Below are 15,292 nucleotides of genomic sequence, written 5' to 3' on the forward strand. Positions count from 1 at the left end.
TAAACTTCCGTGTTAAATAAAAAATACTAAATTCAATTTAACATCATTTTGTAGAATAAATAAAGAGAAACGACAGTAACAAATTACCTTCAGAATTCATTTTCAAGAATCTGCAGCAAAATTGTATCGACTCATTTCTCTAATTTTTTGCAATTGCGTTTTTAATTTCATTAATTGCTTAGTTTTTGTAATTGATTTGCGTTGTTGAGTTCTTCGTATAATTTTAATTCTTCTCGTGTTCATAAAGAAAAGTAAAAAAAATTAAAAAAGCAAAGTTAAAACGTAATATAATTAGAGCACTTTGTTCCTTTTTCAGTGTTACTCTCGCATCGTTAAGTCTTAATTAAAAAACCCTTGTATCCAGTTTAATTCCAGCAGATTACTCACCGGAGCAGCCGAGGCGTGAAACAGCAGTGGATAAAATCCGCGTCAGCTTTCGCACGTAATACGCGCCTCCTGGAAAGCGGCTCAGTGCGAACGGTGCGAATCGCGTAAACAAAGTCCCATCCGATCAGTGGCAGAACGGCAAAAAACTCACGTGCTCGGCTCCACTGGTCGGCCGAGATTGAGCGCTCATCACTTTTTCTCCCGACTGCAAGCAGGACCTTCGGCTCGTTTCCCCTCCTCCTCAGATCCCTTCCATGCGTCCTGGCGCGTGCCTCATTTGCATGCGAGGTTCTTACTCTTCAGGCCGCCCACACAAATTAGCTCATCGTTTCAAAAAACGCGGCCTCTTTGTGAAATCATATTTAAAAAGATCAAGAAAGAAATCCAATTATTCCTAAAACTTGATATAAGAAGATGGAAAAGATTTAGATCAAGAAAAAATTATCTAATTGTCTAAAAAAAGGAATCCTTTTGTCCGCATCGTTAAAGAAAATTCTAAAAAAAGTAGAAGTGCATAAAAATGATATAAAACAGATGGCTTGTGTGATTTTTTCAATATACAACAAGGATATTTAATGAAACAGTCGAGTTTGCCTGTTACAAGAGGCTTTTTCGTGTTTTTTTATTTCCTTTCAATCGGGACGTTAACACTTTTGCTTTCACAAAAAAAACATTTGTCTTTCGCAACATTTCAACAGCGATTTCCAATACACGACGGTTATACATCGCAGGGTGCACGAAAATTATCTCTAGTTTGAGTACGCAGCATTATGTAAACATTTATTATCATTCTGTTAGACAATTTGTTTCTTCGAGAGTGCACACAAACATGTAATATGCTTGCATCTTACACAACAGGCTACAATCATTTCGTTAATTTACTTCTTTGACAACATCACCCACATTGCTCGAGCTATAATAACAATAACAGGATAGCACTATAATGTAAACGGGAAAAAAATCGTGATTTCGATCGAAATTTAAATTAAGAGTGCAATTCGTGAAAATTTCGCCTAAAGAATTTTATCACAATAGCAGAAGTACAGTGTGTTCGTGGAAAATGTCTTGTAATTAATTCTGCATGTGCTCGTTTAAATGTCTTTGGCGAATGGAAAAATAGTGCTGGTTTTTCACCGCACCTGCTTTTACTGTCAGTGTTGCGTGAAGGCACATTTCATGTTCAATTTATCAGCAATATCGCCCCTACTCAACACTTCATACACCAATTTTAACAACACGGTTTTCTGCAAACAAAACAAAATTTCAAAATTGTATTTCGTCGCTAGAAGGAGAGTCTTGAGAATAATAAAAAAAAACTGCAAAAGCTACTTAAACCCTGGTCAATCCTACCTACATCAACAGCCTCTTTTAGAGCTCGAAAATTATTTTTAACTTAGATTTACAGTTCCTAATTCGTCGCAGAGCTGCACAATTGAGTAACAGAGAAACGAGAGTATCATATATTCAACAAACTGGCACTTGAGGTGGGAAACCACAACTGCAATCAATATGTTCACATGGCAGGATTTCAAGTGCGAATCACTTAATCTTATAAATTATGCATCTAGATTGCTCGTTTCTCGTAAAACCTTTTGTCAGCATGCATATATATCTATTTCGAAACTGCTTACGCCTAAAAGTCTCGTACAATTTTGTGTCAGCAATACACATGTCACATCAAACACTTCTACCACTAAACGATCAATCGTAATTAAAAGGTTACAGGTTTTGACAGCAACTTGTTGGCAAACGAAAGAGTATACAATCGTTTCCTCTAAAAAGCGAGATGCAAAATTGAGATGGAGATATATCACAATTCAATTTTACCTGTTTTTTGTGAGAGAGTTTCACTGATTTTGTAAAAAGAAAAGATTCGTGGATTTTTCAAAAGGGAAATCACCCCCTACTGCATGAAGCATATTATTAGCAAATTAAAATTCGATAGAGTCAGAAAACGTAATTGGAAGCACGGATTGAATTTTATATGCGAGTAGCATCGATCAGAGCTTTAGGTACAAAATATCTTTCTTCGAGTGTGGTAAAATCTCGAAACACGCTCGCCCGCATAGACGAGAGCTGGTTGAAAAAAAAATTACTTGCTAGCTGGGTTGCTAACTAGAAGTTGAAATGTACGGACACAAGTACAAGGTGAGCCCTGATGATGTTTCCCTTGAATCAATTCTACAAATACTCTTCTAATGAGTGTGTTTAAAAATCTCAAAGTCTGAAAATGTTATTGAAGGGTCAAGGCACGCACGCAAAAATACCAGGAAATCATAAGTTCATTTCTGCCTAACAAGGTTCAATTTGCAATACGCGCTTCTCCGTCGCCAATTTTGTACTTCAAATCTTAAACAAATAACTCAGGGGGACGGAGACATGCAATGCACATTTATTATTTCATCTTGGAGGATATGGGGGTGAGTTTTGGCACATTCAATTATCCGTTTGTTACTTATTTCTGATATGGAATGGGTTTTCTCGCTAAACATGAGTCAAAACGAAGCAGTCCGTCAAAGGACGCGCTTTCGCAGTTCGGCCATGTGCAAACGTACGAACAGCACGAGGCCCGCGCAGACGACCGGAAGGCCGAGCAGGGCGCTGATCAGGTCGCCCGACAGCGAGGGACTCGCCTCCAAATGGCCCTGCTCGTCCGCCCTGAAGAGCGACCACCAGATTCCTGAAAGGGGCAGCGCGAGGGCGGCCGTCGCCGTGGTGAACAGCGCCGACTCGGAGGTGCGCAGGAAGTGGCACGTGGTGTAGAGGAAGGGAGCGTAGCTGGCGCTCAGGATCCACCCTGACCAGTTGCAGGTCGCCTCCTGCCACAGGCACCAGCAAAGACTCAGCAGCCAATACCACGTGGACATGTCCTGGAAACAGAGTTGGGATTATTTTTTAATTTGCTCTCTGACCCTCTTTACCGGATTATTTTTGGTTTAAATGCAGGCTGAAAAACCCAGGGAAAAACTCTTGAAGGTTAAGGATATTTTCACCCAACAATAATTGTTTAACATCGAAATTTGAAGCCAATTTTCCTATATTCATGATGATTTATTTGTCAACTCTGTTGACGAGATAAATTTATTGATTTGTCATTTCAACTTTCTGGAATAGTCCCTAGATTTTGGTCGGGAAAACCGTAAATTGTTCGCAAATGGCTCAAGAACATTATCCGAAATTTTCCGAGCCGACTTCCAGATAACGAGCAGTATCATTTTTTGTAACGGGAAACAATTACAATTTTGTTTTAAACATTTTTTTGACCAAGTCGTTGGCTCGCATTGTTGAGCGTGTACATTGCAATATGAGAATCCGAGCACTGTTTGGGGGTTGAGTGCGGGCAAATGTGCGCCTACGTTTGACTCTCCATAGTCATTGCAATGACGAGTCCATTTGGATTTGGGAGGGTTGCGAAAGCTTCCCGACTCGCTACTTGCTTAAAATCTAAAAACTTTATAAAACAGAAGATTAAAATTTGTATTAATCATAGAAAAAGTTTGATTGGCACGTGTCCTACTGCATATGCAAAAGGGTAGAAGGCACTGCTTATAAATTTAACTGATGATGGTTAAAAGCGGTAAATTTTTTATTTGAATGTCAAAGGTTGAGCGATAGCTGTAAGTGTTATTTCAAATGTTTCATTACCCGCTAACCTTTACATTTTAAATGAATTTGGTGTGCAAGTGAGAATTCGTATATTAATAGCGGCATCATGGGAAATGGGGTGTGTAGAGATAAATGTTATTCCACGAGGACCAATGAAGCTTCCTTATCATGCAATATTTAGGGTCTAGCTTTTACTAGCTATAGGGCCAGAAAAAGTCGATGATGCGTTTGGTTTGCAAATTACAACGCGCTCGGAAGCCTCACAACAATTTGCCAAACGGGCAAAAAACACGGTGCCATAGTTTGGTGCGAAATCGCCATGATATTGCATTTTAAGTTTGGCCAGTGTGTATATTGCGTGATCAATACCGGCACACGCGGGGGACGTAAAACAGCGGGAGGCCAGCTCCTGAGAGTGCCAAGAGGACGCTGTTCTATACAGCTGACGCATGCACCATATTAAAATTAACCAGCTACAAAGGCCTGGGGCGCATATTTTTCTGCACCAGAGAGAAACAGGAAGAGAGAGAGAGCTACCGCATTCAGGATTTTAATTGGTGCGGGGTATGTATTTCCAGATTTTCCCAATTAAAATTCTTTCCGGAGCCTTCCAGCAGCGGCAAGACGTCTTCTTTTTGCGGTTCCTTTTGTTTCGCGCGTCACGTAGAGAAGCAATGAGGGACTTTTAAGTCAGACCGGAGGCAAGATTAATGATGCTCGCCGCTCGGCGGGTTGAAAATACGCAACAAGAAGAGAAAAAAACGGGTAGCTGGCTTGCTGGCTGGCTGGTGGCTGGTGGCGGGATTCTGCGTGTGCTCCTTTTTCTCCGTCCGCATGGGGGAAATCAATTCGTCTTGGGAATGTAGGCAACCTGCCCGACACGTGCGCAGCGCCGGTTGCATAAGCACGCACTTTGCAGGCGTTTTCCCTCCGGCCGTGCTTTTTCAGTTCTCGCGAACAAAGAGGAGGAAGGAGGAAAAAACACCGCTGAAGCTGAATGTTTTCCTCCGATTGTACCACGCGTCTTTTGTTTCCTTTTCGGGCGCCCAGCTCTCAAAATGCAAGATTGCGGATGGGAAGTCTTTTAAGCGCGGATGCACAACAATGGGACGCGAATTTGCCAATATTCTCCCTTCTCTTCGCTTGATCGGGGGAAATAACCTTTTGCGTAATTTCAGGCACAAACTTATCGTCTGACAGGTAAAATATTCAAATGTTCGCCCAGTTGGCCCAAAAGGCGGCCTTTAACTTTGCACGAGGCAGTGGCGGCGGCGGCGGCGGCAGAGGCTTTTTCATTTGCAAACACTCCGACTGGCAAAATAACACCAGCGTAACTTCCTCTCCTCTCGCTTCGAAAGAGCTGAAAATGCTTGCTCATCTGGTTCAGCAGCACTGCTGCTCGTGAAAAAAACGCATTTCAAAAGCGATGAGCCGCACTGTTGAAAGTTCATCAGCAATCACCGCGTAATTAAAATCGTACAAATGCCAAAATCTGATCTTCTGCTCACATTTCGTCAATACAACATCCAACCTTTTGAAATTTATATGAACACTTGATTATTTAATACCATTGTTTCAGTCAAAAAAGGAGGATAATTCCATTAAGAATGAAAATATTTTCCATAAGAATGAGCAGGAGACAAAATGACGAAACGATTGCTTATAAAACACGCTGCCAAGATTTTTTAAGCCACCAGAAAAGTTAGCCTTCTTCGATTCTGTATGTTTTTTTTGTAATTTTGCAGTTTAAATACTTTTGGCTAGGTGACAGAATTCAAAACATAATTCTGAAGTATATATTTACGTAATTTAAATTATTTACTAGATGAAAAGGGTATTTCTAAATATGTGCTGAAATACATAAGATTCTACATTTTTTCTTATTTCTTCACGAACAAGTCTAGGGCTCAGCGTGGCGTGAGATATTATCTGTTTTGATCGTTTTTACAATAAAAGCTAGTGTCTGTCAGCCCATTCTTCCCTATGTAAATTATTGGCGTATTGAGATTTTATTTATATGCATGTAGAGGAAGAATAAACAACAATATATAAACGTCATTTAAGATTAAGGTCAATTCATATTATTTATCCATAAAAAATCTCTGAGATCAGAGGGTTAATTCCATGTCCTACTTTTACTGTAGGTTTAGTTGTAAAATTATTGGGAACAACCAATTGTTGCCATAATAAAATAATGTTATTTGCAGATTATTAATACTGCTGTATTAATGTGAACGTTTTTTTTTACTTTTGCCTCCAAATTAAAAAAAGGTTTCACTTTAATTATCATCATTATGTGTATTTAATTTTGAAAGCAAATTTTAAATATTTGCGTGGAATGATATTTGGTCTTGCGTAATGTTAAATTTTAGCAAAATTATTTTTGATGTTCCCTTTAATAATGACCTTGGACCTTGCTGCCACTAAATTTACTTTCAAACAGTTTTATATCCGTTTCATTCGCACAATTCTCAATCCGAAATAATCATGTTTTAAGCAAGAAGTGATTTAAAAACTTCGTATCCTTGCATTACATTTAAGGAAATTTTGAATTTCGGAAAAATAATAATACTTTCTTTTGGTAAATAATCAAAGCACACAAACCTTGAGCAAAACGGCGGCGAGCGCAGACACTATGGCAAAGAGGACAAGGGCGGCCAGTTGGGCTGTGGCCAGGGCGGCGGCCACGTCGATGGACGCCCTCCAAGGGGCCTCCTCCGGGGCGCCGCGAGGAAGGAGGTCGGGGGCAGCAGTCCAGGTCTCGACGGTGCTCACCAGCAGCGACGATGGTTTGGCCTGAAAAAACAAAGCTTGCTTAACACACAATGTTTGCCGACGAGACAACGCGCAGAGAGCTGCGGACGAGAAATAGCTGGCAGGAGTTTGATTGATCTGTTTGCACTGCGCTCCGACACCGTCCTGTCAATGGCTTTTGCCGCTGCAAGAAAATGTTCTCACTATAGCCATGTTTGTCTTTGCACCCCAGAGCAAATAGAAACCAATTTCATTTTGTCCCGCTCGTCTTATTAAATAAAACAAATTTAATGAAATTAGAGAGGATGTGTTAATTTTTGGGGAGGAAGTTTATATATTTTTTTAATAGCCAGTTCTGTGGTATGTTTTGATTTGGACGAATTTGGACATTATAAAACAATTATTGGAAGCTGATTTTGGTCGATTTTTATCTTTCGAAAAAATTTAAATTTTTAAATAGCATCTCATTTGATTTTGAAAAATAAGGGACCACTGAAAAAAATTGTTGTATGAATTTCTCAGCCTCAAAGCTTCAATTCAAAAAATAAAAGTGTACTAAGCAGACCCACTACCCTTATCTCTGCACATTACAATATTTTAACATCACAAAGCCTGTGTTCATTAGCATTTGAATGAACAAACGCGAATGGTTGCTCGGTTCCGCGTAATGGAAGCACTTTATTCTGACCCGCAAAAAATCTCCGAAATCCATATTGGCGTTTAGCCATGTTTTATCAGGCCTGACGCGTCCTCACGTTTCGAATCAGTCACCGGTGATGACAAGCATGACGGAGGGAAGCGGTGCTGAGTTCATGACAAACGATATTTGGGTCACACACAACAGCGAAAAATACCAGACCGACTGAGACAATTTTATTGCCGGCGATGACAACAGAACAACGTCTCTTAATAAAATAAAATGAGCGGGGCGAGCGAGTCGTGGCCGTACGTGCCTTCGATCGAAATCAATTTCTCTGTTTATACACGCTCCGGAGGAACGGCTGTAAAATTACGAAAAAAGAGTGCCGATTGCGGCGTCTCCATTTTCTAGATGGAGCGCAGACGAGCGTCGTCAGGTTCCTGCTGCCTCGTGATTGCCCTTTTCCGCTTGTTTGCGGTCTGGTGAATTTGGAGAAGACATTCTGCCATCCGATAGCGAGGCAATCGGGCAACCGCATTAGTGGCGGCGCGAGAAACGATTCGCGCTGAGAATTGGCCAAAGAAAGCAGCGTTCGGGCAAATTGAATTTGCGCACCTCGATTACTCTTTTCTCCGCGCTCGGCACGTGACGCCCGCGCGTTGTGCCAGCGGAGAGCACTTAAGAGAGTTCTGGTGCGCGGGTGGCGGCGATCTTTGTGCGAAGAGGAAAAAGAGCAGAGCACCGCGTCTACCTGCTCTCGCGGTAATCTGGGTGTAATGTAGTACCCACACAAAAAGATGTTTTGAACTTTTTGGCCTGACGTTGAGTGGGTAACAACGAGAAGTTTTCCGAGAAGAAATTGGATCCAAAATTTCCTCGACGTCAAGATCAATTACGCAGAAGAGTTCCTCCATTAGCAGAAACGAACCTTGGTTACCATTTTCAGGATGAATGAAATTAATATTAAAAAATTGTGGCTCAGTGCGGCAAGGGATTGCGCTTATAATTGTTAGTTACCGCATTTGTTTAGGGCCTCTGCTCTGTATTTCCCGTGGGCTATAAGCTCACAGGGTCCCAACAGAGCCGAGCGGATGGCAGGGGGCATGGTAGTATTGTTGCCTTTTCTTGCTCTCATTCTCATTGTATAAGCACGAATAAACAGAAAAAAGGATATCACAGTGGATTGATACATGGCAAAAACTGTTGATATATCCTGTTCTTATTTCGCGAGACTATAGATTATCTTTAATCTTTTGGAAATCTGCGCAGATGACATCACAATGTCTAACAACATAACAACTCTAACCCTTTGTCTGCTTATGCAGTGGCTGATTTAAAAATTCCCCATGCGCTCTCTCATTAAAGTTTCCTTGCCAGAAATATAATTAAAATAGATTTGACGTTCATGTTATCGACTTATAAAGTCTCCTCGAAAATGGCACACTAACGCAAAAAATGATTTAGTAAAAAAATCAATAAAGACTCACGCACGAGCACAAAAATGCCGCGTATGCAAGTCTAAAAACGTAGCCGTATATTAAGCAGAAAATGCAAACCGGACACCGTAAAAAATTATCTAAATTTTGTAGTTTGTGCATAACAGATTTTATGTTTTCACTACACGTTTGAATTTTCCGGGTTGACATAATTGAAAAAGTTAATTCTTACCTTGGTGAGAAGGAAGAAGTTTTCAAGGAGGGCGCACGAGAAGGCCCACAGTCCAATCGCAAGCACGTAGACTGCTGCCCAGAAGAGGTGGCCGCCGTTGCTCAGCCAGGCGGATTTCTTGGGGGGCGTCACTTGGTTACCCAGGCAGCGGAACTCGTTGCAAAGTTGCAGATCTACGCTGACGAATACGCCCAGAATCACAAGCAGCCCGCTCAGCAAACGCCGTAAGCTGACGACTGCCAAATGAATCGTAAAGTGCGAACTCGTTATATAATCACGGAACGGCAAGTTGGGCAGAGTTATACGCCCTCTTGCTTGGCACTTAAATTAAATTCCTTTGTTTGAATAATTGCGGGCCTGAATAATTGCTCTGTGCCTGTATTGTCGACTAAAAGCCTTTAAATATCGACGTAATTTACGTCCCAAATGAAAATTGAGTCAGGCAACTTGGTTAGTTCAAAGTGTACGCCTTCTCCCTTTGACATTTTCGAAAGCGGAAACTGCCTGACTGATTTTATTGATGCCCTTGTGCTCGACCTCTGACAAAGTGTAGCAACGCCGCTCTCTGTATATAGTACGTATTGCACGCAGAGAGGATGATAATGGTAACAGCACACGCGGCGTTGTCTTATCGTGCTCACAGACCCTTCTCAAATTGCCACTTGCATAAATCATCAGAGGCGACAGATGTATGCATATTATCAAATTGCAGAATTTTTCATCATACTGATTTGAGTTTGGATTCCTGCATTGAAGAGCGTTTGATTTAACAGCTCCTCCTCACTGTAGTAATGGTATAAAAAAATAATAATATTCATTCTGTATGACAGCAAATATGTATTTACATGCATATCGTCGCGGACAATGAATGCTTACTTAACCAAACCTAACCGGCTATACTTTGAACCAAACTGCTGATAGTTAAAAGTCCATAGAAAAAATTAAATTGCTGTATAACGACATTGACTCTCGGGTCCCCTAAAAATTAAAAAATATCTTTGCTCAAAAGCAATGGAATAGTGAAAATTTAAATTAATTATTTGAAGACCCTCTATAAAAATTTCCATTTCTCTGAGGGATTCAAAAACATGTTAATTTAAATCGAGACTGAAAAACCAAACTAAGAAAAAAGTTGACACTTTGGCCAATAAAAACCAAGAGTCTAGTTTACAATGACAGAAAATATTGCCATTTATACCTCGATATGCCATGATTGACCAAACAGGTGTTTTTCATATAAATGAAAGCTCTAGCCATTGTCTCCGATGAAAATCATCAATGGTTACATTATCTGTTAATGGTTCTGAACGCTTTCTATATGGGAAAATACCAAAAGAAATCTTACACAATAATTTAAATTTCCTCACTCTCCAAAAGTTATTACGCACAATTGAATTATTTCATTTCATTATTATTTCTCCGAACAAAAGTCATCATATTTATCAATGTAGGATAGACTTGCTAATTATTTCACTAGAAATTAATTTTAAGCATAAAATTCTTGTTACTAGCGCACAGGAGAAGATAAATATTAATTCTTCTTGCATAGCATCAAGTCTGTCAAGAGTACTTAAACGAAACATTTAACAAGAAAATGAAGAAGGCATTAGAAGTTATATTAAATTGTGCCAAGACTCATAAATCACATTTAAGTAGGATTTTCCGCTAAAATGAAGAGTTGTTACCTTTTCTACAGACGAGGAAGCAAAACGCGAGCGCAAAAGCGAGGCCGACGCCCATGAGCGGCACCTGCAGGTGGCAGAGGAGGCGGCCGGGCTGGACGGCCAGTGCGACGGCGGCGGCCGCGGCCCCCTGGAAGGCCCCGGCCCGCGCCACCGAGCCCAACGAGCCCCGCCGGTGGCCCTTGCGTGGCAGGCCGAGCGCCAGGCCGCAGAGGCAGGCGGCCGTTGCCGCCGTGGCCAGGAGGAAAGGGCACGGCAGGTGGGCGGACGCGGGGGCGGCGGCCATCGGCAGGGCCACGACCAGGGCGGTGCCGGAGGCGGCCATTGCTGCGCCGCAAACGACCAGGTGGTTGCGGGCCGCGGCCAGGGCCGGGGGCGCGGCCGCCTCGGCTTCGCTCTCGGCCGGGTCGCTGTCCGACACCAACGGCTCCTCCTCTGACTCCATCGCCTGTGAACAAGAGAAAAATTTATAAAAAATGCCTCCTTAGAGGTTCGGATAACGGTATGCAAATCGGGTGTACGGATTAGCATTTTTCTTTCTGCAGACGAGAAAAGCGGATGGAGAGATAAAGGAAAGGGAAGCCGAACTGAACTGGGCGCACAAGCATTCAACATGCGTTTCGCCTGTGCCAAATTAGCTTTGCATAAAATTCAACTCGTGTTTCTCTGCCAGCAGGTTCGTCCCTCTGGTGTATTTTCCGTCATGTTATTTGTTTATTTCATAGTTACAGTGGGTAACATTTTTTGACCAAATAATATTATTTCATCAAAACAAAGTGTACATTTTCTTTAGCGAAAAACTAAAACAATTTCGTGATGACTTTATTTCAGGATATCTAACTGAAAGAAATCTTTGCCGTACTATTAGGGGTGGGAAAATATTTTTTCAATTCTCCATTCAAATGTAAAAATGCAAAATGAGATGCCACAATACAAAATTACATGAGGATGAATCTTTTAATCTGCACCTTAACAGCCCAAGTAGTTAAATACAAAAATTGGTCGTGAAATTTTGCTTAAATAAACTCGTCATTTATTTCTTAAAACTTTTGAAAGGTTGATTTCAAAGCCACTTTTGATATGTCAGACTGCATGACCTTTAGCTGTGGAATACGATTCTTGAAAATGGAACGTGCTCTCTCTTTAATAATAAAATAAAAACTCAGCAACCAGGAATTGACTGTGTCTGAAGTCACCATATCGTCTATTTAGAACTGTCTAATCTGCTTAAAAATAAGGCAATCGTGTTCTGATGGTGAAAAGTTCTGAAGAATATAATATATTTTTTTCTGATCTTAATCTCAAGTTTGTGTATACTTCTCTAAGATTTAATATTAGCTCTCATAAAATTCTAACTGATCTCGCTACTACACAGTAAACAAATTCCAAATCCTTTGAGACATCTCTTGAATATTCATGCGGATGCGTCTGACAGGCACACAAATCACATAAGCGCCAAACTTTAAGAGAGGCAGCCATCACTATCGCTAAAGTTTTTCCGACGCACACTCGGCGCACGGTTCTACGACCAATTTGCAATTTCCATCATGCAGACGGCCTTTTGGCCGTTCCATCTTTCTTAAACGAGTTACGGCTGTTCAGCTGCGCTTGATAAAGTGTACTTCACACCGGGGGATTAGCATATTAGGTGCAGCACGGCGCGCAACTAGGTCAGTCGGCATCGGCATTGTAGAAGAAAAGTGGCCAACAGACTGAGGGTTCAATTTCGCAGTGCAATAAAAACATGACGCGGCTAGCTGGAGACGCTTCAAGATCAGCAAACCAACACGTGACGTAGTTCCATTTTCTGGCTGTAATTTTGCCAGACAATCAAGATAGACACGAGGAGGCGTGCTCGATGCCCCGCAATTGGTCCATTTGCGGAAAATCACGGCGAAGCAGCGTCGCAGTTTCATGTTCTTGCATACTAATGTTGTCATTTGGTGTTTTGTCAACTTGGTGGAGAGCTGCGCAAGGTCTTTGACAAACAAACAAGAGAAACGGCCGCAGCGCACTCGCACTTGTGCACCACAAAAGGTGAAATGGCACACGAATGAAATATTAAACCGTGACCATAGCATACAGATTGTATCCTGTGTTGTTGCGCGGCTTAAGTTTTTTTTCGGATGGAACACAAACATGTTGGCTGAACGAAATTTCATTAACTAGTTTAAATAGTTAATTTGTACTGAATTGCCAAGGGAACCACTCATAAGCGAGATAAAAGTTTTTAATTTTTCTTGGCAAATGCAAAATGCTCAACCGAGATTATTTCAAAACATCAATCAGATCATGGTATTGATGGTCAAAGTGCAGTGACATTGTCTCAAGCGGCCTAACAAAAGAAAAAAATAATGATTTTTATCAATAATGATAAGGGTTTTCTAGTAATTCTGAAGTTTTATGTTCCATTGGTGATAAATTATCTTGCTCTCGAAATAAACTTCACACAGTCTTAGTTTTCTGACGCAACCATTTATTGTTATTAATTAACTGGTTTATTTGAGAATACATCAGAGACCAAAAGAAACAAATTCTAGAAAATGTAAAGGAGTTTAGAGGGTAGTAGTTGTCGGGCATTTGTGCGGTTTTACGCACTCAAAGAGCGGCTTAATAGAAGTGTGAAAATTGCGTCCTTCGTTCTTATTTGGTGACTGAAAAATGATCAAACGAAGCACGAAAAAAGCCAATCGTCTCAATGACATGATTGTTCAATGCACTGCTGCTTTGCTTTTGTTCTTACATTAATTGTTTCATTAAATCGCTGGTACGCAGAGCGGAAGAAAGTAATACTTCCGGCTGTGCTCTGTCATGATTTTTGTCATAAAGTTTATAGGGCCTATATGTGATCATGAGTCATGACGTGACCTGCTGCTCTTAACTGTTAGCCGCGGCAAAGTGCATCGTTGAAGCAGAAAGAACTCGCCCCAAGGAGAGTTAGCCAAGCTGGTTTATCTTCATCTTCTCTGCGGGCGGCTGTTTAGTGGCTTCAAAGCTAACCTATTTCATCGCAACAAATCTCCTTTTTTAATGAAATTAGCCCCCGAGAAATGGCGCAGTGGCTCATTTGGGGCCTTTTGAAAGCTCACGATTTCATCAACCAGCAATGAGGATTTTCTCATTACGCCACGCGTGGACCGCAGTGCAGCTGCAGCAGCCAATTAACGCGACGCGTGCGGATTTTTCCCTCCACCCTCGCGGGGTTGTGCCAAAGGGCAGCGGCTAGTGACCTTGCTTTTGCTGGCTGACGGCGAAACAACGCGCTGCGAACACGCGTCGCGGCATACACACACATTAGTATACGCGCGCCGAGAGGGCTCCGACACTTTGCAGATTTAGGGGTGCGAGAGGCAAGCGCATCTCCGCGCGCCAGCCACCCCCTCTGCACCAAATTCCGATCCGCACTCAAAACAAAACTGGTTCGCGCCACTCCAAGAGTCGTTCTTTGTGCTGCACGTGTGAGACACCATTTTTTTGCGACCGACTCTTCTTTGCCGTTTCACTTCCAGCGCCAAATTGAGTTAGGCGAGAGATGGGTTGTGTGCACCTCTTTCGCGCCACATTGAATTATGACGCGAAAGCTGCTGATGGAGATATTACGCTTTACCGCGTCACTGGCACACAGGATCAAATTAAAAATTGCAAAGAGGAATAAAATGTTTAACACATTAATATTTCCCGCTTTTTTCAGCAAATTTCAGCATGATTAATAATTATTAAATGCATAAACACGTGTGTTCTGGAATAAAAATAATTTTAAAATCATGCAACACACAATCATAATGGAATTTTTAAAATTTCATTCATAAAAAACATTTACACAAACCTTTCAGGAAGTGCAGGCGTGCGAAAACGATAGTTCGGCGTCCGGCTCGGCAGGCATTTTCGAGGCGACTCTCTTTCTCTTCCGCCTCGCTCTGGCAGCCCCTGCCTCGCTCCTCTCGCGAGGGGATGCAACCCCGGCCCGGCCACCCCCTCTGCAAATGCTGATCTCGTGCTTGATGCTGGGGCAGCCAGATGGGGCACGTGGCTGCTCGCGAATGCTGGTGCGCCGCCCGCGTGGCAAACTCGCGAGATAACGAAAATAACGTGCTCCAGCCGTTTTAATTAGAGCAAACTTTCGGGCACGGCGCCAATTTTCGGTGGAAAGTGGAATTTGCTGTTTAAGAGGATTTGAATGGAGATTATAAATTTGCACCAAAATTGCTAATTTTTCTCATCTGCGCAGTAGCTGTAATTTGCTTTTATATACCACACCAGTAAGCATTTTGAAGCTTTGACTTTGTCTTGGACCAGTGACATGTTCTAAGTAGTTTATTTGACTTCTGACAGCAAACAAGGAAACTCCCAAGATTCTAACTAGGCTCTAGGATAAGTATAGCGATCTCTTTGGATTTAATGTAGCATCTGAGATCATATGAACTGAATAAATTATTTAACTGACAAGTTTTAAATTTTACGGCTCCTTGAAAGAAGTATCGCAATATTAAAAAGTTGATGTTTGTAATGTAACTGATAATATATAGGTTATGTGTCCGTTCATGAGCTATTCCAG

General features: G+C 41.6%; 1 protein-coding gene across 1 annotated transcript; it reads right to left on the reverse strand.

Moving 5' to 3' along the window:
* Positions 1-976: 976 nt before the first annotated feature.
* On the reverse strand, positions 977-14,669 carry LOC135946436 (uncharacterized). Its single transcript, XM_065494648.1, has 5 exons — positions 14,564-14,669; positions 10,741-11,185; positions 9,056-9,291; positions 6,598-6,789; positions 977-3,257 (listed from the first exon to the last, which is right to left on the reverse strand). The coding sequence occupies exons 2-5, from the start codon at positions 11,180-11,182 to the stop codon at positions 2,901-2,903; spliced, it is 1,227 nt and encodes a 408-aa protein (XP_065350720.1). The 5' UTR covers positions 11,183-11,185; positions 14,564-14,669; the 3' UTR covers positions 977-2,900.
* Positions 14,670-15,292: the final 623 nt, after the last annotated feature.

Source organism: Cloeon dipterum, chromosome X (assembly GCF_949628265.1).
Source record: "Cloeon dipterum chromosome X, ieCloDipt1.1, whole genome shotgun sequence".
Classification (NCBI taxonomy): domain Eukaryota; kingdom Metazoa; phylum Arthropoda; class Insecta; order Ephemeroptera; family Baetidae; genus Cloeon; species Cloeon dipterum.

Excerpts from the sequence above, each read along its gene's own strand:
- LOC135946436 (XM_065494648.1), bottom strand. The coding sequence starts at position 11,182 with ATGGAGTCAGAGGAGGAGCCGTTGGTGTCGGACAGCGACCCGGCCGAG. Across the intron at positions 6,790-9,055 it reads ACTTCTTCCTTCTCACCAAG|GCCAAACCATCGTCGCTGCT; the intron begins GTAAGAATTAAC and ends TTGTTTTTTCAG. Across the intron at positions 3,258-6,597 it reads TCGCCGCCGTTTTGCTCAAG|GACATGTCCACGTGGTATTG; the intron begins GTTTGTGTGCTT and ends CTCTGTTTCCAG.